Source organism: Loxodonta africana, chromosome 1 (genome assembly GCF_030014295.1).
Source record: "Loxodonta africana isolate mLoxAfr1 chromosome 1, mLoxAfr1.hap2, whole genome shotgun sequence".
NCBI lineage: Eukaryota > Metazoa > Chordata > Mammalia > Proboscidea > Elephantidae > Loxodonta > Loxodonta africana.
The window spans coordinates 107205084-107229532 of NC_087342.1; the positions used below are offsets into that span (position 1 = coordinate 107205084).

The window sequence follows — 24449 nt, forward strand, 5'->3', positions numbered from 1 at the left end:
TCAGTGTTGCTGTCCTCAATCAAATGTTTGATTTCAACAAGCCAATCACCGTACTTAGCTTTTTTTTAACTTTATATCTTGAAAACTTTCAAACTTACCGAAATGTTGCAAGAATAGAACAATGAACACCCATATATTCTTGACCTAGATTCTGCAGTTGTTAACATCAGTCCACATTTGTGCACGCTCTCTCTCTCATATTATTAATATTATTATTTTGACCATTTGACTATACTATTTAAGAGTAGTGGTAGACATCATAATTCTTCACACCTCCATACATCAGCAGCATCTCCTAAGGTCAAGAACATTCTCTAACATAACCGTAATACGAATGCCAAGTTCAGGGAATTTAACATGGCACAGTGGTTAAAAGCTTGGTTGCTAACCAAAGGTCATCAGTTTGAATCCACCAGCTGCTCCTTGGAAACCCTATGGGGCAGTTCAACCCTGTCCCATAGAGTCCCTGTGGTTCAGAATTGACTTGATGGCAACGGGTTAATATTGATACAATCCTATTATCTAATACATAGTGCTCATTCAAATTTTATCAATTGTCCTAGTCATTTCCATATGGCAGTTTTTTTTTTTTTTTTTTTTTTTTACTGATCCAGTATTTAATCTAGCCATCATGGTATTGCATCCAGTTGTCATGTCTTTAGTCTCCTTTAATCTGGAACAGTTCCTCAGCTTTTCTTTGTTTTCCATGAAATTAACATTTTTGAAGCATTCAGGTAATTTCTTTGGGTTTGTCTCTCTGATGTTTCCTCATGATTAGGTCCAGGTCATCCATTTTCAGTGGGAATATCACAGACGTGATGACTGTCCTCAGTGCATCACGTTGTTTTCTTATTTGTTTTAGAATTGCTAGTCAGAGAGCATGGGTAGATATTTGTTCCCCTTCTGGTTTTAAAAGTCAGAAAAATCATTAAGAAGGAGTGAAGAACACACACATCCAAGTCAGAGTAAAACACATCTGTAAAGCATTGTTAAGGAGTCTCTGTGTGGTGCAAACAGTTCAGTGCTTGTAGCTGAAAATGTTGGTGCTTCCAACACACCCAGAGGCTACTGTTTTTATTAAAATTTTTTTTTTTTTTAGCATCGTTACTGGTTATAAACATAGGTACCAGGTCAAAAGTTTAGCCCAGAGGAGACAGACCATCTGGACGAGAAAGCAGTGAAGTGATAGGCTAAGGGTATCATGGTGACAGGAATCCAGGCCAAGCTTACGCTGGATGAGGATGAAGCTTTCTTTGGTTAATCAATTTGTCAATCACCATGATGTTTATTAGTACCTAGTATGTGTTCAGAAGCCCTAGCTTGCCTGCTAACCGAAAGGTCTGCAGTTCGAATCCACCAGCTGCTCCTGGGAAACCCTCAGAGGGCCACTATGAGTTAAGAATCGACTCGACAGCAACAGGTTTGGTTTGGTTCAGTACGTGTTCAGTACCATATGTGAATTGGTAGATTGGTAGAAGACATAAGGTATGGACTGAGGCCCTAATATGTGCCAGGCACTTTATTAGCTTTTGTAAACAATATAGGTATAGCTCTAATGAGTGGTAGATAATTCCAGTGGGAAACAGATATTAACCAATTAATTAGACAAATAATTACAGTTGTGGTAAGTGCTCTGAATAAGCACTTGAAGAAATACTAGGTTATGAGAATGAAAGGTGAATATGACCTACTCAGGGAAGGTTTCTTCCTGAAAGTGACAATTTGAGATTTGAGAGATAAGTAGGCATTAATTAGTGAACGTAGGGGTGTATCAGTTACTAACAGTTTGGCTGCAAGTAACAGAAAACTCATGTAAATGGTTCAAATAAGACAGAGATTCCTCACCTGTCTTAGTTATCTAGTGCTGCTATAACAGAAATAGCACAAGTGGGTGGCGTTAACAAAAAAATTAATTTTATCACAGTTTAGGAGGCAAGTTCCAAATTCAGAACGCTGGCTCTAAGGGAAGGCTTTCTCTCTCAGTTCTGGAAGATCCTTGTCTCTTCGGCTTCTGCTTCCTGGTTCCTGGAGGTCTCCGTGTGTCTTGGCATCTATCTTCATTTCTCCTGTGTTCCCTTGTTTAATCTCCTTCATATCTCAAAAGAGATTGACTCAAAATACACCCTACACAAATCCTGCCTCATTAACGTAAGAAAGACAACCCATTCCCAAATGGGATTATACCCACAGGCATAGAGGTTAGGATTTACAACACATTTTAGGGGAACATAATTCAATCCGTAACACAACCCCAATAACAGAAATCCACAGGGTAGTAGTTCAGGACTGGTGGGACAGCTACACAGTTGATTATCAGAACCCATCTCTTTCCATCTTTTTGCTCCCTCATCTTAGCACTTAGCTTCCATCCTCAAGGTCACCTCATAATCCAAAATAGCTCCTAGTGTTCTCACCATTACATATACACTTCAGGCATACAGAAGAAGCAAAGGTAGAAAGAAAAGGGTGAGCACCAGCTATCTGTCAATTCCTTTAAGAAGCTCTCCCTTCTATCTCACTGATTACACTTAACTTTAAGGTTGAGAAATGTAGCTTTTTATTTTATTTTTTTATATTCTTAATGACATTTTACCTGATTTAGAAAACAGTGCTTGTATAAAAATTCATACAGAGTTTCTAGAAAGCATTCAATTACCAAAAAAATATCTGGGCTCCTATAATATTCAGGAGCCCTGGTGGCATAGTGGTTAAGAGCTTGGCTGGTAACCAAAAGGTTGGCAGTTGGAATCCACCAGCCATCCCTTGGAAACCCCATGGGACAGTTCTACTCTCTCCTAGCCGGTGGCTAGGAGTTGGAGTCAACTTGAAGGCAATGGGTTTTTTTTTTTTTTAAATAATATTCAGTTTTCTAAGGATGCCCTCGAATCAATGGTAAAATGTAGATTTTATGTGAGATTTCATTATTTTTGGTAAAGCTATTCTCATTTTATTGATATCCTTTTGGTGTTTAATACCCACTTGGTACAAGTCAGGAAAACATGAAGGCTGGCTCTATATCAAGTATTAATACTATTGTCGCATAGCTTCAGTATCATCTGTCTGCACAGCTAAGGAGGGTGAGAGACTCCCATTAGTCAGGCAAGAGGCAAACATCTGGAGAAAAAGGTGAGAAATAAGCCAACCATATACAGTGAGGCTGTGACACGGTCAGACTAACAACTCTCAGCATTTCAGTAGCCAATCTCCTTCAGGACCAAGGAAACCCCACTGGTTGGCTAATGAGTGCACATATTATCAGGAAGGACCAGTCCATGGAGTAGGGAATCATGCTTGGTAAAATACAGAGACACTGAAAAAGAGGGAGACCTCCTACATACGGATCGACACAATGGCTGCAACAATGGACTCAAACAGCGACGACTGTGAGGATGACACAGGACTGGGCAGTGTTTCCTTCTGTTGTACACAGGGTTGCTATGAGTCAGAACTGACTCAAAGGCACCTAAGAAGAACATGTATCACAGGTCCCTGGGTGATACAAATGGTTTGTAGCACTGGCGGTCTGGTGGTTAAGAGCTACAGCTGCTAAACTTCGCCCCCCCCCCAAAAAAGACAGCAGTTCCACTATTCACTGAGTCCGAACCCACTCCACCGCAATGCTTTTTTTTTTTCTTTACTAACCTAAAGGTTGGTGTTTTGCACACCCAGCCTGGCGATCTGCTGCCATAAAGCCTAGAAAACCCTGCAGAACAGTTCCACTCTATGACATATGGGGTTCCATGAGTTGGCATCATCTTGACAGCAATGGTTTGTGGTTTGTTTCTTTTTTATGTACCAGATGTTGTGCTAGGTTTATGTACACGATCTCATTTAGACCTTAGGACAACCCTACGAGGTTGGTACCATTATTACCTCTATTTTATAGATTAGGAAACAGACAAATAGCCTATTGCCTGAGCCTTCTCTGAATAAATTCCTGTTAATTAAATGCCCGATAAAGCGCTAAACTAACAAAATAACAAAGCTCTTTTCTGACCACCTGGGCTGAATTCTTCACGCGTGACATCCCCATCTCCTGCCACTCGGTGACGTCACAACCAACCTCACCACTTATGTTTCCTGCCAAACGCCACACCGCTACTATCTCGCGAGAGTCGCAGTTTCCGCCAACAGGTCCTGAACTCGCGTGCGGCGTAGAGCGCTTTGGCTAGAGAGGTTTGACGATTTCCCCAGGCTAGAGTTTCAACAATGCACTGCTTTCCTTGCAGCCACTCGAGATCTCGCGAGACTTTCTATTCCTGTCCTCCCCACCCCCAGGTTGCGACTGCGCAGATCGCCTCAAAGCAGAAGGTCGCGGTTGGAGGAAGTGGCGGCTTTAGGTCCCGTGGCCGCAGCGCCGTTAGTACTTCTCTGAAGCTCAACTCGGCCGTTTGCCGAGACAGCCCGCCACCAAGATGCCTCGAATTATGATCAAGGGGGGCGTGTGGAGGAATACCGAGGTGAGTCTCCTTTTCCCGCCGTCCGCTGCCCTCCGCCCCCTCCGGCGGCTTTTGCGCACGCGCGCGGGCGTCGAGGCGGTCAGGAAGATGCCCTGCGCGGTCTGCGTCTTCTCTGGGTGCCCCACCGCTTGCTTTTTGAGCTCCTGAAGGACAGGGACCGTGATTAACCCGACTGAATACCCAGCCCGAGTTCACTGCCAGGCACTTGTTAGGCCCTCACTGAACATTTGCTGAATTTGGAGGCTGCTCCCCGCTCTGGTGGAACTCAGTGTGGAGGGGGAGAATGGGGCATCGGCGAGAGTTGGTCTTTCGGAGCACCTCCCTCTCGGCCTGGGCACCCGCGCCTCTCTCAAGTGCTCAGAAAGAGGAAAATAAAGAAGTGTTGTGGCCACAACTTTGTTTCTTTATTGACTCCCTGGCAGAGAGGAAGCAGCTTGAGTGGCAGGTTCAAGGATCCCGTTTATACCCGTATCCTTCTGGTTATCTGTTATCAAGGCATAACCTGCCTCTTCTCCCGACAGATGCCAAGATCCATCTCGTCCTATCTTCCTGGCACTCCGACTCAGCCTGGATAATAGATAGGACAGACTGTGTGTAGCAGTTTCTGCTTCCAGAACTGTAGTGGATTATGCCATTGGCGAGCCAAAGAACAGTAGAGGAGTGAAACAGAAATAATACTTTAGTGCAATTTGTATTCAGAGCGCTCTGAGTTTATCTCTTTTCGGAGCACATTTTACATTCTGTACCCTCTGCTTGGAATGTCCTCCTACTGCTTGGCACCTTGAGCATTCAGACCTCAACCCAGAAACTTCTTGTAATCTTTGCCCACTTACCAGAATTAATTGCATCCTCAGTGGTCTCACTGTACTTCTTTAATTAATTTGTTAGCTTGCTTTGTCGTTTTTTAAGGATCATGTCATTTCTTTGTGCTGCTGGGAGAGTTTCTTAACCTCTGAGTCCCACTCACTTTCCTCATTTCTTTAAATAGGAGTGATAATAATATATACGGAGCTCTGGTGGTGCAGTGGGCTCGGGCTCAACGGCGGTTTGAACCCACCAAGTGGCTCCTCAGGAGAAACACCTAGTGATCTGCTCCTGTAAAGATTATAGCCTAGAAAACCCTATGGTGCAGTTCAGCTCTGTCACATGGGGTCACTAAAAACCCCAAAACCCAGTGCTGTCGAGTCGAATCTGACTCATAGCGACCTTATGGGGTTACTATGAATTCAAAATCCACTTGATAAACCAAACAACAGTACCTAGCTCTTTAGGATTAAATAAGTTAATACATTTGGAAAATTTAGAACAGAGTCTGGCAGATAGCACTGCAAGAGGACAAGGACTAGGTCTTAGTGTTCCTTGGATCTAGGCCAATAACCAACATGAAGTAGGTAGCTTGGCAAATGTTTGCTGAGCGAAACTAGGGGGGTAAAAGCGGTTGCCGTGGAGTTGATTCAGAGGCATGGCAACCCCTTGTGTGGTACATAACTGCTATATATATAGTTAGTTGAAGATGTGTTTAAGTACAGCAGTACTGTAACAAAGTTCCAAATGAAGTCAGTGAAAAGCCTGCCTGACAGCTTGCACTGAGGGAACCAGGCTATTTAAAGTGGAGAAGAGATGACTTCTGGAGGAGAGACATACGTACAAAATCAAGTAACAACAGGCTTCCTATACAGTGCTCAAAGCCCTGCAGTCTTTTTTATGTCTGATGATGAAGAGGGGGCACAGTGGGGTGGCTCAAGCAGAAGGCATGTAGCTCAGGTTGAATGTGGAAAAAGTCCTAAAAGTAAAATGACCCAAATGCATTCATTCATGACTGCATTGTCCCTGGATTCTCTGGCTCAGCTTGCCAGGTGGCTCAGCATAGGGACCCTGTGGAAATAGTATCTAAGAGACTGGGGGAGGTTGGAGAGAGAGCTTACTGGTGGGGTAGGGGAGAAATATGTACTTCTTAGGTTAGATCTGGGACATGGATTCTTGAGTCATGGTGAGGGTTAAGGACTGGAGAGTAAATGTCATGGATTAGCAGGAGTCAGGAGGCCTGGACTGAAGAATGGATTCACTCGAGTCTTGATTTGCTTCTTGAGGGCTGGGAGGTCTATTTAATTCTTTTTCCCCATGTATATAGGACCTAGTACAAGGTTAAGTGTTCAGGAAATGTTTTTTGAGCTAACGAATACATGAATGAGCTATACCCTTTTGAAGAGAATAATGGTTACACATTGGAAGATACTTTTAACCTACCAAGTATGGTTTTTTGGATTGGACTGTTCCCACTCCCAGTTTATGGGGATGGGAGAATGTGCATGTGAGGGAAGGTGGGATGTTCTTCTGATGACCTTCTTAATTTCTTGGATTTTGCAGATTCTGGCTTGCTGTTTATCATTATAGTAAATAAGATGTTAGGACCTCTTTTTTTTAAACCTAGGATTTGTAGGTGTGCATGTATGTATCCTTTTCCTTGAAATTTTTCAGCAGCCCTGACAGTTAATTTAAATTTTGTCTTTTCTCATTTGGACTTTAGTGATTGAATGTATTATATTTCTTTGACAATTCTTTTAGGATGAAATTCTGAAAGCAGCAGTAATGAAATATGGGAAAAACCAGTGGTCTAGAATTGCCTCGCTGCTGCATAGAAAATCAGCAAAACAGTGCAAAGCCAGATGGTATGTACCAGTTAATGAATAGAAAACAAAACGACCTTAATTATGATGAGGGAAAATGTCAGTTCTTTAACCTTACCAAAAAAAGCAGGCATCATGATATAACAGAAAGTGTGGAGTGGGAGTTGGGAATTTGGGTTTTAGACTTAGCTGTCACTTGCTTCCTATGTGGTCTTGGGAAAGTCATTTTTTATATCCTCTGTACCTGCCCCTGTTTTCTCCCAATTGGGGATATTAATACTTGGCCCTAACTCATAGATATGTGTAACTCAGATGAGTTAATGTGCTTGAGAGTGCTTTGAAAAACGTAACATTTCCTTTCACATCAGATGGGTCCTAGCCTATAAATAGATTGTGTCTCAAATGTTTTAAGTTTTTTGCTTGGAACTTACTTTTCCAAAGAAATAAATTAAACATGATGGTTGTTTTTTCTATGCTAGCTCACAGTAGATTTCTTCATAATGCAGTTGAAGTATTATGTATTCATCACCCCCAAAACTTAACATAAGCCAACACTGTATCTGTGGTATCCTTTTTTAAAGCACAGGGTAGTGGGTGTATTAAGCAATTAATACATGAGTTTTTCCATGAGTGATCTGGCCCCAGCCTTGACCATGTGGTGGTAGGGTAATATTTTGAATTGTACAAGAATGACCTAGTTTCCTAGGCACCCAGGGAGAGGGAAAGGGTCAGAATGTAGAGATTGGACACCAGAGAGGAAGGTGGTCCTCAGCCAGAAGAAGTGGTTGTGATTTCTGCTTCTCTTTTGGAGCTGAGCTCCTGTCCTGGTATTTGGTAGGGGTTATAGCCTGATGGCCCACTCATCCAGCTAAGTGGACCGGAAGGAAAGGTGGGTGAGTGGGGCATTAGGAAAGGCAGAGGATGACAATAGTAGTTTTACTTAAATTAAAAAATGCATCAAAAGTAAACAATCTTATTTACCTTTAGAATGTTGAAAAAGGATGTTTTGACCTTGAAAAGCATGTAGTAAGTCTAAGTCAAATGCTTAAATAAATCAAGGTGTGGTGAGAATCAAATCAAAGTATTAGAAAATGCTATGAGAATTAGAAACACTATACAAGAAATGATGTTGTCTTATTTCCAAATACAAATAATTTCAGAACCTCTAACAAAAGTGTAAAATGAAAAATGATGGATGAGAAAGAAGGCATGGGATCATGTTTCAGTGATGTTGCCCTTTTTTTAAGCATTATTAATCTTGCAAAACTAAAATACAGTAGAGTTTGGTGAAATAGGAATACTGAGTAGGGAAAGTTTAACCAAACAGTGATGATTTTGTTGTAAAAAGAACTCTCCTAGTTGAGGGATGAGAGCAGCATGTATTCTAGTGTGTGAATAGGATTCATGGTAAGTGACAGATTAATGTATAAAATGGTTATCTTTTTAATAGGTATGAATGGCTGGATCCAAGCATTAAGAAAACAGAATGGTCCAGGGAAGAAGAGGAAAAGCTCTTGCACTTGGCTAAGTTGATGCCAACTCAGTGGAGGACCATCGCTCCAATCATCGGAAGAACAGCTGCCCAGTGCTTGGAACACTATGAATTTCTCCTGTAAGTGAATCTCCAAAAGCAATGTAAAAACGTATGTATATCATCTGAAGGAGGCTGAATAAACTTTGAGCATTTCCTGTGTTTAGACATTTAATTACAGATCTTAGTAAAGCCAGAGGAGCTAAAGCCATTGGATTATATTCTCCAAATCACATGTGATTGATCAAAATTGTCTTCTGTAAAGTACTTTTTAAAAGACTAAAGAACAAAGACAAAAAACCCTGTTCATTATAGAAAATCTGGGGACAAAATAGTAAAAGAAAATGAGAGTCACCTGTAATCACACTGCTGAGAGTTAACCGCTGGAACATTTTGGTTCTTACTGATAGCTTTTAAAATTCATCTGGCTTTACTGCATTTGTGTTTCTGATTTCATAATGAACGGAAACACTCTCTGGAACTGGAGAGTATTTGAATGCCATCTGTCTCAGATGAAGCAGCAGTAAAAACGCTTTCTTGTGTTAATACCCATCCTTTGAGTTCTTGAAGAGAAGAACGACAGAGCTGGGAAACCTGATATTTTTTAGACTACATAGTGTCATAGCGTGACTGACTTAATCTGGACCATTTTCTAGGGATAAAGCTGCCCAAAGAGACAATGAAGAGGAAACAACAGATGATCCACGAAAACTTAAACCTGGAGAAATAGATCCAAATCCAGAAACAAAACCAGCACGGCCTGACCCAATTGATATGGATGAGGGTGAGTGTGTGCTTCTGAGGAGTTTATTTCTTTGGTAACCTTAAAACTCCTCAGGCCTCTTTTTAGCTTTCTTATTTCATTTCTAAACTCTTCTGACTTTTAGAATCCTAATTCCATCAGCAGTTGTGATTCTAAGACTTTCCATATATGTCCATCTTCTTTTCTATTGTAGAGTAGTTGGTCTTTTTGAACAGCGCTTATTTATCTTCTGTTTTCTCAATTCATTTAATACATTAAGTAGTGCTATACTATTGGGCAGATTTCCTGGATGCTAGATGTGCGCTCTTGAGAATGATATTCTCATTCCTGTTTCACAGATAGAGGCAACAAGTCAGGATATTGGATCCCAGTCTTCTTACTAACTACCTCTTTGACTTTAGGCAGGTCATTTAATCTGTTTGAGAAGGCAACACCACAAGACTGTGATGGAAACTTATGATGACTCTGTGAGGCACTGAATCGAGAATCAGAAGAACTGGATTTTAGACCCATGTCTGCTACTTATTAGCTATTTAACCTTAGGCAAGTCCTCTAATCTCTCTGAGCTTTGATTCCCTTACCTGCCAGGTGGAAGATAACATCTGCCTTACCTCACAGGGTTGTTGGGACACACTCAATGAATAGTTCTTGAGTTTTTAAAATGTAAGAGTTTAAGGGTAGTGTTTTCCACCTGTGGACTATGGCTAGGCTGGCTGCATGGGGAACTTTTAAAAATACAGGTACCAGCATTCCCCTGGGGTGCTGAGTCAGTAAGCTAGGAGGCCGTCATAGAATCTGATTTTTTAAAAAGTTTTCATGTGATCCCCTTTGTTCAGGCTTGTATGGGAATTTGCCAAAGGTAACAGAAATGACATGATTCTACTCTGGAGAGCGTGGAAAATGCATTGGAGAGAGACATAGTTTTGAGGAAAAAAAAAAAAGATGATCAAAGATGGAGATTACCAATTTTCTAATAATTAAATAGTAGTTTTCACAGTATTTCGTAATTTGTGCTGTGCCATTTAGTTGATGATAATGAAAGATGTCATTATTATTATAGCCACTTGCTGTATGTTTTATATATTTAAGTTTATTTACATATTTAAATTTAAGTGCAGATTTAATTTCACTTGGTTCTTCTCAACAGCCCTGTAAAGTAGGAGTTGTTAGTCCCGTTTTATAGATGATGAAACATACTCAGGGAGGGTAAATGAGTTATGTGACATCACATGGCTAGCAAGTGGTGGGCCTGGTTTTTAACCTAGATTTCTCTGACTTTAAAACTGAAGCTATTTCTATTATGCTGCCACATAATGAGTATATTTATATTCCTTCTTTGAGGCACTAGGATATCAGAGTGATTGTTAGCACCTTTAGAAATAATTTAACAGCATAGGAAAAATGTTACAGTTATCTTATTTACTCACTGTCTTCTACCTTGCTTCTGTTAGAGAAGAACTTTTTTTTTCCATATTTTTGCAGATGAACTTGAGATGCTTTCTGAAGCTAGAGCCCGTCTGGCTAATACTCAGGGAAAGAAGGCCAAGAGGAAAGCAAGAGAGAAACAGTTGGAAGAAGCAAGGTATGGTTGTCTCTGTCCGTAGCTTAACAGTCAGTCTATGCATCCTTAGGCCCAGTAAAACTGCATGATTAACAGCCCTCTTGGGTGAGTGATAATCAGAATTGTCCAGTTCCCATTTTGCTGATATTCCTTAGCTTTATCATTACTTTGAAAAATACTTTATAATTTTTCTAGAATTATTTCAGAACAGTTATGGGAAAAAAAACCGTTTTTTATATATCTTGTAAGGTATTGAAGAATTAAAACCAGATATGTTGGGTTCACTGTGTAGGCATAGGAAAGGCTCATTTGTCGTAAGCTTCTAGGGAGTCAGGTGGCTAGAGGACACATGAGGCTATATGAGTTTTGCATGTCTGCCAGTTAGTTAATCTTCTCAATTAGTGTTGGGCAGGCACTGGCTGTGAAATGGAAAACTTGGTTGAACATAGAAGGAGTTAATGATTCTCGAACTAAATTTTAGGCTCATAGAAATTTAACAGTTTTCGTTTTAAAAGTCAGTGAAAATTGATATTGCCCTTTATCCAGGGTTTTCTCTTTGTTGTCTTTCTTTTTTCCTTTTGATTAAATTCATGATTGACATCATTCCTAATGGTCCAGAAACCAGGAAGTGGATTAAGGGAAAGCCTGAACTGTATGGCAGTGTATTAGCTTTTGGTGTTCAGGCACTAGAATAACCTCCCTGGCCTACATACCTGCCTTTTGTGGTACCCAGTCTGGGAAGTGCTTTCTCACCTGATGACAGGCATTGCATCGATGGTTTTCCCAATAATGGCATTAAAGTGCTACATCCTGGTACAGAGCATTCTTTGATGCCTGTTGATTCTTGTTGGCATAACCAGCCTGGAGCAGGTGCTTATGATGAGATATGGCTCGTCTGGGACGGTAAACAGAAACCAAGTTCTGCCCAGTCTCAGCCACCTTTCTATCCTGTACCTTTTGGTGAGGAGCCCTGGTGGCACAGTGGTTAAAGTGCTTGGCTGCTAACCAAAAGGTTAGTGGTTCAAACGCAGCAACCACTCCACGGGAGAAAGATGTGGCAGTCTGCTTTTGTAAAGATTTATAGCCTTGGAAATCCTATGGGGCAGTTCTATTCTGCTGTATAGGATCGCTGTGAGTTGTAATTGACTTAACAGCAATGGGTAGCCCTGGTGGCAGAACAGCTAAACACTAGGCTGCTGACTGAAAGGTTGGCATTTTGAACCCACCCAGTGGCTCATGGTAGAAAGACCTGGCTGTCTGCACCCATAAAGATTACAGCCTGGAACACCCTGTGGGGGCAGTTCTGCGCTGTTGCATTGGAATACAATGGGTCTAAATGGACTCTGGCATCTAACAACAACAATAAGGTTGAAAAATTCAGTTTTTCATTTTTGCCCATGGTGGTTTGGGCACCAAATTTTTGGAATCATTTAATCATGTGAACTGGACCTAGGGATATGGCAAGTGCGTATATGGAAAATCTTCAAGTGTGGCTGGCATCGATTGCTTTAAATAAATTTTAGCGGATTTTAATATAACATACAATTTCTTGTAGCTTGAAGATTTAATTTACACATATTCATACATTGTGCTGTACGTACACCTTACAGTATGGTAGACTGGCTGATATAGATGTGATTGATTTTGGGCTATTTTCAGTGTTAAATTATAGATGTAGTTTATACTTCTAAAACATTTTTATTGATTATAAAAGTAATACACATTTCATTCCAGTATTACTTTATTTTCTTTTTGAAGTGTGGTTGGTAATTATACCATATGGTTATAACATGCTGTCTGTATGTAGTTAGTAAAGGTTTTCTAATATAATTTGAAGTCTTTATTTCCCTTATTTAAATAATAAAGTTACTGTAACACTTTGAAATATATCCTTTCAAACCTTTCTCTTAATATGTGTATACATTTATGTGCATGTACACACACAAACATACATACTAATGTTTATACAAAATTGGATCATGCAGTATGTACTGTTTTGATGAGAAGTTAGCTGTCATTCTTACTTCAGTTCTGTGGTAAGTGATGAACTGTTTTTCTCTTGCTGCTTTTGAGATTTTCTCCTTGTTTTTGGTTTCCAGCATTTTTATTATGTGTCTGTGAATCTGTTTATGTTTAGCTTACTTGGAGTTCATTGAGCTTCCTGGAGGTGTAGATTAATGTTTATCAGTAAATTTGGGAAGTTTTCAGTCATTATTTCTTCAGATATTTTTTCCGCTTTTTCCTTTTGGTACACCCATTATATGTATGTTGGTACATTTTAATGGTATCCCACATTTCTCTGAGACTTTGTTCATAATTCTTTATTCTTTTTTCTCTCTGTTCTTTGGGATGCATAATCAATCTACAAGTTATGTAATTTTTTCTTCTACCAGTTCAAATCTTCTGTGACCCCCGTAGTGAAGTTTTTAGTTACTGTACTTTTCAACTCTAAAATTCCCATTTAGTTACTTTTAACAATGTCTAATTCTTTATCGATACTCTCTTTTGATGGAATGTTATCATACTTTTATTTCTTCAATCATGGTTTTCTGTGAACATATTTATAATGGCTACTTTGATGTCTTTGTTAAATCTGACATCTGATTGGTCTCCCAGGTAGTTTCTGTTGCCTTTTTTTTTCCTAGTCATTTTTTCATGTTTATTTGCGTATCCATTTCTTGTTGGAAACTGGATGTTTTATACATTGTAGAAACTCTGGAACTGATCCTTCTACCCCACTCCCAGCTTGTTGTTATTCCTTGCCTGTTTACTTGTTTAGTGACTGGCTAGATTATTTTAGTGACCTCTATTCTCTTCACCCCCATCCTCCAACTGTCTTGCAGTGTGAAGCCTCTGATGTTGCTCCTCAGGAGGCACAGCCTTGGGTATGCCCACAGTCACCCTGGATTTTTTCAGGACTCACTTTGTCTTTGTCCCTTACCACACCAGCTGTTAAGCTTCACTAACTGCCTGCGATTGCTGTATTTTTTTTCATCAGTGCCCTGGAACATAAATTACACCACAAACTGGTTCAGTCAGATTTGAGCTCCTTTGAAGAGATACTTCCAGAGGTCAGTGTGTGAGATTTGTTCTGATCCCAGGAGGATTCCTCACAGTTGTCTCTTTCCCTGCTCTCTGGCAAACTAGCTTACTAGCTTGTACAGCCATTAAATCTGTCAGCTTCTTCCCAGTTGCTTTCACTACAACCTCCACTGTGTTTGAGAGTGCCCTTAGACTTGAACTTCTCCACACTCTGCTACAAATGAAGTCATTTCCCTTGGTGAGAGATTTGGAACTTTCTGTTCTACTTCCTGTGTCTCTTCACCTCCTCAACTGCTAGACTCTGGTGCTGGAGGCAGGGACAATGGCAAGCTTCTCTTCTGAATGACATGCCCACTTGAGGAGTTCAGTGCATGGTGGGGGGTGGGGTATGGTAGCCCCAAGTCTCCTTGGCTTTCCTCTCCTAGTGTGGAACCACTCCCCCACAACCTGGGGCAAGGGCTGTTGGGGCCCCAGTATTCTCAGTGGCACCCTGCCAAGGTTGAACCTCTGTCCTGGGAATGAGGGCAGGTGGAAGAAGGGATCCCCACCTTTTGGTGTGATAAACTTGGCCTCTGCAACAAGAAGCTTGGGGCAGGATGAGAAATGCTGATGTCTTGCCCCTCCCAGGAAGATAGCTTTCAAGTGGGAGCTGAGGCAAGAGGGAGCCCTGTGTTTTTGCCATACCAGTCTGGAGTGGTCACTGATCTGGGGAAGGGAGGGAGGGAACAGGTATTCATTCAAATACCATAAACATGATTTTCTTAATGGGTTTTAGTAGATTTTCTTGAATAAGTGCTTCGTCATTTGCTGAATGCCCTTCGGATCTTTTCCAGAGACTTTAACTTTTTTTTTTGAAATAATTTTCACCTGTTTGAGGAGCAGGCCTGTAGAGCTCCTTATGCTGTCATGCTGGAAGTTGCCACTCTATACCATTTGATAACTTGATTTCCCCCCCTTTAAATATTGTGAATAGCTTTCCTTTTCACTAAATCATTAAAATTGTAGCATTATGGGAAAGTACAAAGAAAAAAATAAATGTATTCTGCCCTCTAGTGATTGTGGCTGTTAATATTTTAGTGGACATCTTTCACACATCTCTGCCGTGTATTTGTTGATAGGTATGTTTGTATCTTTTTACATGTTGGTCCACAACCTGATTTTTTTTTTTTTTTACACAGCATTCTGTCTCAGGCATCTGTTCATGTCAGTTAGATTTATAACCTTTTAAAAAGTTACAGAGATAGCTGTATAATAGCCTAGATTTTTAGCTGTGTTTATTTAACTAATTTCTTGTTGGATATTTAGATGGTGTCCAGTTACTGTTATGAACAGTCTTGCAGCTAAGTCCTTGCTCGTGCTCTTATTTATTTCCTTAAGCTAATGGCTGAAGAGTGACGTTATGGGGTTAAAAGATAAGAAAAACTTTAAGGGATTTAATGTGTATTTCGAAATTCTCCTTGGAGAAAACCATACCAATTTATCCTGTCACCACCAGTGCATAAGACTGCCCACTTTTTGCACCCTCGGCGTTAAACAAAGTAGACTAAACCCTGTTAGTTAGATGTGTAGAGGTGGTGCTTGGTGATTCCCTCTGTGATTCTTTAATTGTTAGTGATGTAAAGCTTTTGTCATTTTAGCTGTTTGCATTTTTTTCTTTTGTGAATAAGTTTATTTCCTGACGTTCTTTTTTCCCTTGGGGTGCATTTAAGAAAAATGATTTCATAGAGTCTATATCTAATCAAATCTAATATTAATTACTGAAGATAATTCAGAAATGGTTGCGGCAGTACATCAATAGGGAACTGCCAGAAATTCAGGCCGGATTCCAAAGAGGAGGTGGAATGAGGGATATCGTTGTTGATGTCAGATGGATTTCGGCTGAAAGCAGAGAATACCAGAAAGGTGTTTACCTGTGTTGTATTGACTATGCAAAGCCTTTGGACTGTGTGGAGCATAACAAATTATGGGTAACATTGTGAAGAATGGAAATTCTAGAACACTTAATTGTGCTCACGCAGAACCTGTACAAAGACCAAGAGGCAGCCGTTCAAACAGAGCAAGGGGATACCGCGTGGTTTAAAATCTGGAAAGGTATGCGTCAGGGTTGTATGCTTTCAGTGTACTTACTCAATCTGTATGCTGAGCAAGTACTCCGAGAAGGTGGACTATATGAAGAAGAGCGTGGCGTCAGGATTGAAGGAAGACTCATTAACAACCTTCGATATGCAGATGACACAACTTTGCTTGCTGTGAACGTGAAGAGAATGTGAAGCACGTACTGATGAAGATCAAAGACTACAGCCTTCAGTGTGGATTACACCTTAACATAAAAATCCTTACAACTGGACGAATAAGCCACATGATGATAAATGGAGAAAAGAAGTTACCAAGGATTTCGTTTTACTTGGATCCGCAATCAACACCCATGGAAGCAGCAGTCAGGAAATCAAAAGATGTATTGGCATTTGGCACATCTGCTGCGGAAGACCTCTTTAAAGTGTTAAAAAGCAGAGATGTCATCTTGAAGACTAAGGTGCTCCATGGTATTTTCAGTCACCTCATATGCATGAGAAAGCTGGACAGTGATTAAGGAAGACCAAAGAAGAATTGATGCCTTTGAATTATGGTGTTGGCAAAGAATGTTGAACAAACCATGGACTGCCAGAGAACAAAAAAATCTGTCTTGGAAGTAGTACAGCCAAAATGCTCCTTAGAAGCGAGGATTGCAAGACTTTGTCTCATGTACTTTGCACACGTTACCAAGAGGGACCAGTCCCTGAAGGACATCATGCTTGGTAAAGTAGAGGGTCAGTGAAAAAGAGGAAGACCCTCAATGAGATGGGTTGATACAGTGGCTGCAACATTGGGCTCAAACATAGCAACAATTGTGAAGATGGTGCAGGACTGGGCAGTGTTTCATCCTGTTGTACACAGGATCGCTATAGATTGGAACTGACTTGATGGCACTTAGCAACAACAATGTTTATTAAGTATATTCCCATATAGAGATAAGATACATATTATAGTTCTTTCTGATTTTTGTTTTTGTTTTATTATATGTGTGTGTGTGTATTTTTAAAACTGGAATTTATTTTGCTGAATGGTATGAGTTGAGGATTTAGATAAATGTTTCTTCCCCAAATAACCAGATAATTTAACTTGATTGTATAATCTGTCCCTTCCCCACAGTATATGCTTTTCAAGGCGATCTTGCTTTCTCCTTCAGGCGTCTTGCTGCTCTCCAAAAAAGAAGAGAGCTTCGAGCAGCTGGCATAGAAATTCAGAAGAAAAGAAAGAAGAAGAGAGGAGTTGATTATAATGCAGAAATCCCATTTGAAAAAAAGCCTGCTCTTGGTTTCTATGACACTTCGGAGGAAAACTACCAGGCTCTTGACGCAGATTTCAGGAAATTAAGACAACAGGATCTTGATGGGGAATTACGATCGTAAGTTGCCTTTTGATTTTGAAAATGACAAAATGTAGCGGGAATTACATGGAGGGACTGGTGTTGTCCTTGTTGGAGCAAGATTTTTATTATTTAGCAAAATGTGGCTTAATATACTTTTATTTATTAAATGGCTTTACCTTTCTGAGAAAATCAGTGACCCTGGCTGTTGTGTTATTAGCGCAGATTGCTGTTTGGTTTCTTGAATTGTCAGTTTTTGGCTCTTAATGGACTGTCTACTTACCAAATCACAATGTTAATATTTATGTGCATTTGTGAGTAGGTTAGTTGTTTTACTAATGGACTGAAGGGATCTGTCAAAATGTAGTCTGGTTCTTTTCTTCTTTTCTAGTGACAAATATTACCTTGTTTTAATGAAATGATATTAAAAGACAAAAACTTGGCTATGCATTTGTAAATCTTTTCACTTGATGGAGATAAGCAGGTATATCTATAAAATGTTTATGTCGTAGAGTACAGGGGATTTTGTCTATTTCTAGAGATTTTTAAAGTTCCTTCAAGTATTATATCTGAATGTTGTGAGGAGAACATTTTATAATGGTAGTCAAGGATATTTTAGTTTTTTCCTCCTGCATTACCTTCCATTCCCGTTAACATGTGTTCTGTTTTTAAACAACACCTTCCAGCCACTGTAAAACAGAATTTTCTTCGGTTTACTCCACCGTATTTATTTCTCAGATTAGGACCTTGCTTTAGGTAGGCTCTACAAATAAAGAGATTAAAGAGAAAAACTAATCATTTGAGAAGAGTACTGTAGTTTTGTGCAAATAATGCATGCGTTAAACGTTTTTTTTGCCAGCCAAAATGCCAGAATTGTTTTACTTAATTTTGTCATATCTGTGCATTATATGCATGGGCGTGTTATTTACATGGGTATGCTGTTTGCTAAAAACATGGTAGAACAGCAGTGGCATAGAGGTTAGCAAAAACCATACTATGTGTGCATTATTTGTGTAAAAATACGGTAGATTAAATGGACAGTGGTATCAGTCTTCTTCAGTCCTTTCCTGTATGCGCATACGTATTTTTGTGGAATATAATCATTGTGTAAGAGTAGTTTTGCTTTCTATTTATTTGACCATATATGTAATACTTTGCTAATCACAATGTTTATGGTTAGTCACAATATTTAGTACTTATATTACTTAGGATACCATTAGTAATTGCTATTCTAAGTTGCATTCTTTTTGAATATAGTGGGTAATGGTGTAGTGAACAACTTGACATATATAGCTTTTGTCTTTTTACTTAATTACAGATGAGATTATTTGGTCAAAGAGTATGAGTATTTGTATGGCCTTTAATATTATTGCCTATATGTAACTTTTAAAAATTTCTTCTGTACCTTGATTCATGCAGTGAAAAGGAAGGAAGAGATAGAAAAAAAGACAAGCAGCACTTAAAAAGGAAGAAAGAATCTGATTTACCGTCAGCTATTCTTCAAACTAGTGGCGTTTCTGAATTTACTAAAAAGAGAAGCAAACTAGTACTTCCTGCCCCTCAGGTAATCTGATAAAAGCAAGTTTTTCATTGTGTGAACTTACATGCTTTTATCATTTATTCAGCATATGTTTGAAAACATGCGTACCAGGCTTATGCTGGCGTTTAGTGCCCTTAAGAGTGCCTAATGAGTGCGTTACACATAAAAGTAAGTCATCGGTCAGAAACACAGAAACGTAGTAACCTCTTGTTTTGTTCTGAGTAGTTCAGCGTTGTAGAAGTGAACAAGTTAAATGGATCAGACAGATGGATTTAGGAGACTAGGAGAGTTCCCCAAATGAGTGCACTGACTACATCAACACAAGAGTCTTGGGCGTAAACATAAAGTAACTTTGTCTTATGCTGCCATACCTAGTAGTAATATTTCTTATGTTGAGTTTTTTTTCCTTCTTAGTACTTAGGATATTTACTTTGTTAAAATTATTAAGAAAACGCCTGTCATTTTCTTAGGGGTCTTTTGGCTCAGTGGACCGTCTGTGATATTTTAATTGGTTGTCAGTCTTTTTTTTCCCTCATATCGATTGTTTTGTGTGAGCACTTTTATATGTTCTTATTAGATTAATATGTTGATAGATTTAAAAGAATTTCTGTACAGAAATACAAACCTCTGTGGCTTGATTAGAATCATATATGATTCCCCCCCACCCCCACCCATTATATAAGAAAGGCATTTTAAAACTTTATTATGGAAATTTTAAAACCTACAAAAAACTGAGGAGAGTAGTAAAAACGCTTGTGCGTACATCACCCAGCTTCAACAATTCAGCATCTGGAATATGGAAGTTTTAAAAGCTGTATTGGTTCTCTGATTAAAATGTTATTTACTGTGATAATTGTGTCCTTTTAGATTTCAGACGCAGAACTCCAGGAAGTTGTAAAAGTAGGCCAAGCGAGTGAAATTGCTCGTCAGACTGCTGAGGAATCTGGCATAACCAACTCTGCTTCTAGTACTCTTCTGTCCGAGTACAATGTTACCAACAGCAGCGTGGCCCTTAGAACACCACGCACGCCAGCCTCTCAGGACAGAATCCTGCAGGTAAGCTGTCAGAGGTAGAGTGACCCTTTTACTTTGTTTTATTGCCCTTAGGAGAACACTTAAGTGATTTGGTTGTGTTTCTTTTAAGGTAAACGTTTTGGAATTGAGTCCTGAACATTAAATCATAAAGCATTTTTCTTTAAAATGAAGAATCTAACAGGATGTGTGTTCTTGGTTCTTTCCCTTTATCTGTGACTTAGCTTCTCCATTCTCTTTTCTCTGACAGATGAGAATACACCTTTCTTTTCTCAGTAGTGCTATTTTGCAAATATAAACCGTTAGCACTTGAAAATTTTAAGTGAAACTAAACGCTGTTTTTTTTGAAAAAATTTACATGGCACTATAAATAAGTGTTTAATGGAAATCTTTTGTGTTTTTTAAAATCACTTTATTAAGATCTAATTCATATAACATACAAGTCAGTCATTAAAATCGTGCAGTTCAATGTTTTTCAGTATATTCATAGGGTTGTGCAGTCATTACCACAATCAATTTTAAGGTATTTTCGTCACCCAGAAGGGAAGCCCATACCCATTAGTAGTCACTTCTCATATCTGTACAGCATGCCCAGCCCTGGACACTCACTAATCTTTCTGATTTGTCTGTTCTGGTCATTTCATATAAATAAAATCATACATTTTGTGGTCTTCTGTGACTGGCTTCTTTGGTTTAGCATAATGAAGGTTCATCACGTTGTGGCATGTATCAGTACTTCATTTCTGTTTATAGTTGGGCAATATTCCATTGTGTGTACATACCACAATTTCTTTCCCCGTTCATCAGTTGTTAGACATTTGGTTGTTTCCAGCTTTTGGCTGTTGTGAATAATGCTGCAGTGAACATTGATATACAAGTATCTTTTTGAGTCTCTGCTTTCAATTCTAGAAGTGGAATCACTGGGTCAAATTATATGTTTAACTTTTTGAGGAACCACCAAACTGTTTCCTGTAGCCTCTGCACCCTTTTACATTCCCGGCAGCAACGTTCGAAGCTTCTAGTTTCTGCACATCCTCACCAATGCCTTTCCATTTTTTAAATGATGGCCATCCTAGTGGGTGTGAAATGGTATTGCATTATGGTTTTGATTCGCATTTAATGACTCATGTGTTGAGCGTGTTTTCATGTGTTTATTGGCCATTTGTGTGTCTTCTTTAGAGAAATGGCTATTGAGATTCTTTGCCCAGTTTTTAGATTATCTTTTTTATTATTGAGTTGTAAGTATGTGAATGCAAGTACCTTATTATATCATTTCAAGTATTTTCTCCCATCCTGTGGGTTGTCTTTTCATTTTCTTGATGGTATCATTTGCCACATAAAAGTTTGTAATTTTGATGAAGTCCAATTTGTCTGTTTTTTTCTTTTGTTGCTTGTGCATTTGGTGTCATATCTAGGAAAGTTTTCTTAGCTCAAGGTCCTGAAAATTTACTCCTGTGTTTTCTTCTAGGAGTTTTATCATTTTAGCTATCACATATTTAGGGTCGCTGTGATTACATCTAAGCTTGTGATCTATTTTGAGTTTATTTTTGAAAATCAATTGAACGTAAATGTAAGGGCTTATTTCTGGACTCGTTTCTATTTCATTGATCTGTGTGTATGTCCGTCTTTATGCCAACACCACACTGTCTTGATTACTGTAGCTTTGTAGTATCCTTTGTGGTTTTAATATGATCTTCGAAACCTGATTGTTAAGGAGTATTTAGGTAATGAAAAAATGTTGATTGAGAGAATGGTAGTTATTTTGAGAAAAATAGAAACAGGTTTAGAGGTTGGGCTGCTTTCAGGAAGTTGGGGCTTATAACATTGGATTCTTCCTTAAAAGATGTGGGGAGGTTATTTGTTAAGGAAATGTATGTATCAGAATGAAGTTAACTAACAGAAAATTCCTAACAGTGATAAGTAGGATAGAGGTTTATTTGTTTCATGTTCAAAATGTTGAGAGCTACGTCAAGCCAGAGCTGATAATGGCGCTCCCTGGTGGCGAGGACCTAGGAGCCTTTGTTTGGTACTCTCCGAAGCATGGCTTCTGTTCTCGGTGTTGTGTTGTGGTACAGTGGCTACAGTGTCAGTCCTCATGTCTGCCTTCTAGCCAGCAGAAAAGGGGAAGAAGGGCACATCCTCTCTTCTAAAGAACATATCTCTCGCACATACCATTTTTGCTTCTTACTGGTCAGAACTTAGACAAATAGTTATTATACCTTGTTACTGGGACATGTAGCTTCTGTTCTCAGCAGCCACATGTCCAACTAAAAATTGAGGCTTCCATTGCTGTGGAAGAAGAAATCGATTTTTAGGTGACAGCTGTCTCTGTCATAGTAAGATACTAGAAAATGACCACAGCTGGTGAAGCCCTTTGATAACTCTAAGGTGAACTGGCAGAAGTTGATGGTTTAGTTAACCGTGATATCTTTTAAGTCATTTTTATGTAAACATTTGAGAACTTAGTCTTAGGAGCTTTTACTAGTCGGATGTCTCTGTTCTGTGTGTGACACAGGCGATACCTCTGGCTGCTGTTTATTGTAGCACAAGAATATTTTGCTGTTGTCTCTTGGCCTCCTCTGATCTGGGTGGAATAGTCCTAGTGTGTGTTAGTCAAGTTTCAGTTAGGGGAGCAGAAGCACTATGAGTATTATAGAGTAAGGAATTTATTATAGGAATTACTGTACACAATTATGGCAAGACATAAGGAAGTAAAGGCCTAAAAGGGGCAATTGAAGGCTCAGTGAAATGCCGTTAACCAGCTCTAGTGTGAATGAATGGGCCAGAGCTTGCAGGGGAATCTGGAAGCTAGGGACCAAGGAGGCTAGTATAGAAAGAAGTCTCTAATGTCATTGGCCCTTCGTGGCTACTGTATTTTGTGAGTTCACAGCTAAAATCTGGTGAGGGGCTCAGGCGTGGCACAGGTAAGTGGTGTGAGGACACACGAAAACCTGCCAGCATCTCTGTGTATTTCTCACCGTCTCTAACAAGTGACAACCTTCAGAGCATAATGGTGACTGCTTTACCTCTGGCTCTCAAATCTTGTGCAGTTCCGTTTTTGATGAACTCTTAACCCAGACCAGACCCATATAAAAACCGGCTGCCATTGAGTCGATTCTGACTCATAGCAACCCTATAGGGCAGAGTAGAACTACCCCATAGAGCTTCCAAGGAGCGCCTGGCGGATTCGAACTGCTGACCTTTTGGTTAGCAGCCGTAGAACTTAACCACTACGCCACCAGGGTTTCTGAGAACCATATAGGAAAGGGAATTCTGGGAATTATCCCAGTGTAACCAAGTTGACAATAAAACAATCCACCACCTAAAAGATGGCTCTCAGATGCCCAAGCGTTCTCCTGAGCCATCACGTAGTCAGCCAAACTCCCAAACTCCTTGGTCAGACCACTTTTGGGGGTCTTTTAGTGTAGTGTATTCTATAGCTTTCACTGTTTGTAGTATTGGCATATATGCTCTGGCATATCACATCCACTCTTCTGGGAGTATATGCTTTACTATTTGATCCATTTTTCTCTTCTTATGTAGAAGTTCTAAACCCATGTATTTCTTCCTAGGAAATGCTATGTATTTAGTATGGCAAAAAGAACACACACAAACCTTTGACAATGTGAAATTCAAGATTCTTTCTTATGAATAAAGACTACAGAGTAATAAAACGAGCCTTTCTCTGTTTTTTTGTCATTCTGCCCCAAAACTTAGTGGCTTAAGATAATCTGTTTTATTATAGTCACGGTTTCTTTGGATCGAGAATTTGGCCAGGGCACAGAAAGAATGATTGTCTCTGCTCCATGGTGTCTGGGCCCTCAGCTAGGAGAACTTTTCTCATAACCTTGAAAGTCAGGCTGCATCACTTCTGCGTTCTGTTGGTTACAAACAAGTCACAAGCCCACCCAGATTCAAGGGAGGGGACACAGACCCAACCTCTTGATGGAAGGGCTGTCAAGGTTAGATTGTAAGAAGAGCTTGTGGAATGAGAGGTACTATTGTGACCATCACTGGAAAATACAGTCTGCCGCAGTCTTGAGTTGAGGATTGTGAGACTTAAAGGTGCAGTGATAGTAATGAGTCCAGGGTTATAGTGGAGGGACTATGGAGAGCGTCGTTAGTCCTGCACGAAGAGTCAGGCAAGACTTTAGAAAAGGGACTGCCCTCTTGAGTTGTTTTCTTGTGAAGTCAATGGGCCAGCTGGGAGTATCCTAATATCCCAGTAGAAGAAACTGAGGCTCAGAGAGGTTAATGAAGATTGGATAAAGAATTAATTAGTGATGAAGCCAGGCCAAAACCCAGGTGTTCTGACATTCAGTCCAAGCTCACATTGGGAAATTTGAATTCTTAGATCTTTATGATTATAGAGAGATTTGGTACAGGTAATAGAAGAAACTTCGGGGTAATGGTAATTTCTTATGTACAGCCACAAAAGCATGCCTTAACCTGTAACACTTTGTTCGAAAACTTCTGATGTGATTGGT

At 39.7% G+C, this 24449-nt stretch overlaps 1 protein-coding gene across 4 annotated transcripts in view; it reads left to right on the forward strand.

The window, feature by feature from the left end:
• The first annotated feature begins 4283 nt into the window (after positions 1-4283).
• The window catches only part of CDC5L (cell division cycle 5 like), a 45047-nt gene continuing 24881 nt past the window's right edge, over positions 4284-24449 (forward strand). For 2 of the 4 annotated variants that reach the window (XM_010587380.3, XM_003403888.4), the window contains exons 1-8: positions 4285-4460; positions 7026-7129; positions 8538-8699; positions 9275-9402; positions 10864-10963; positions 17211-17429; positions 18810-18954; positions 19798-19986. In XM_010587380.3, coding sequence (XP_010585682.1) covers positions 4416-4460; positions 7026-7129; positions 8538-8699; positions 9275-9402; positions 10864-10963; positions 17211-17429; positions 18810-18954; positions 19798-19986 — 1092 coding nt within the window. In that variant the 5' untranslated portion in view covers positions 4285-4415. Of the gene's footprint in view, positions 4461-7025; positions 7130-8537; positions 8700-9274; positions 9403-9810; positions 9925-10863; positions 10964-17210; positions 17430-18809; positions 18955-19797; positions 19987-24449 lie in introns of those variants that run through there. The other 2 variants (XM_064286747.1, XM_064286754.1) reach the window with 2 other exon arrangements.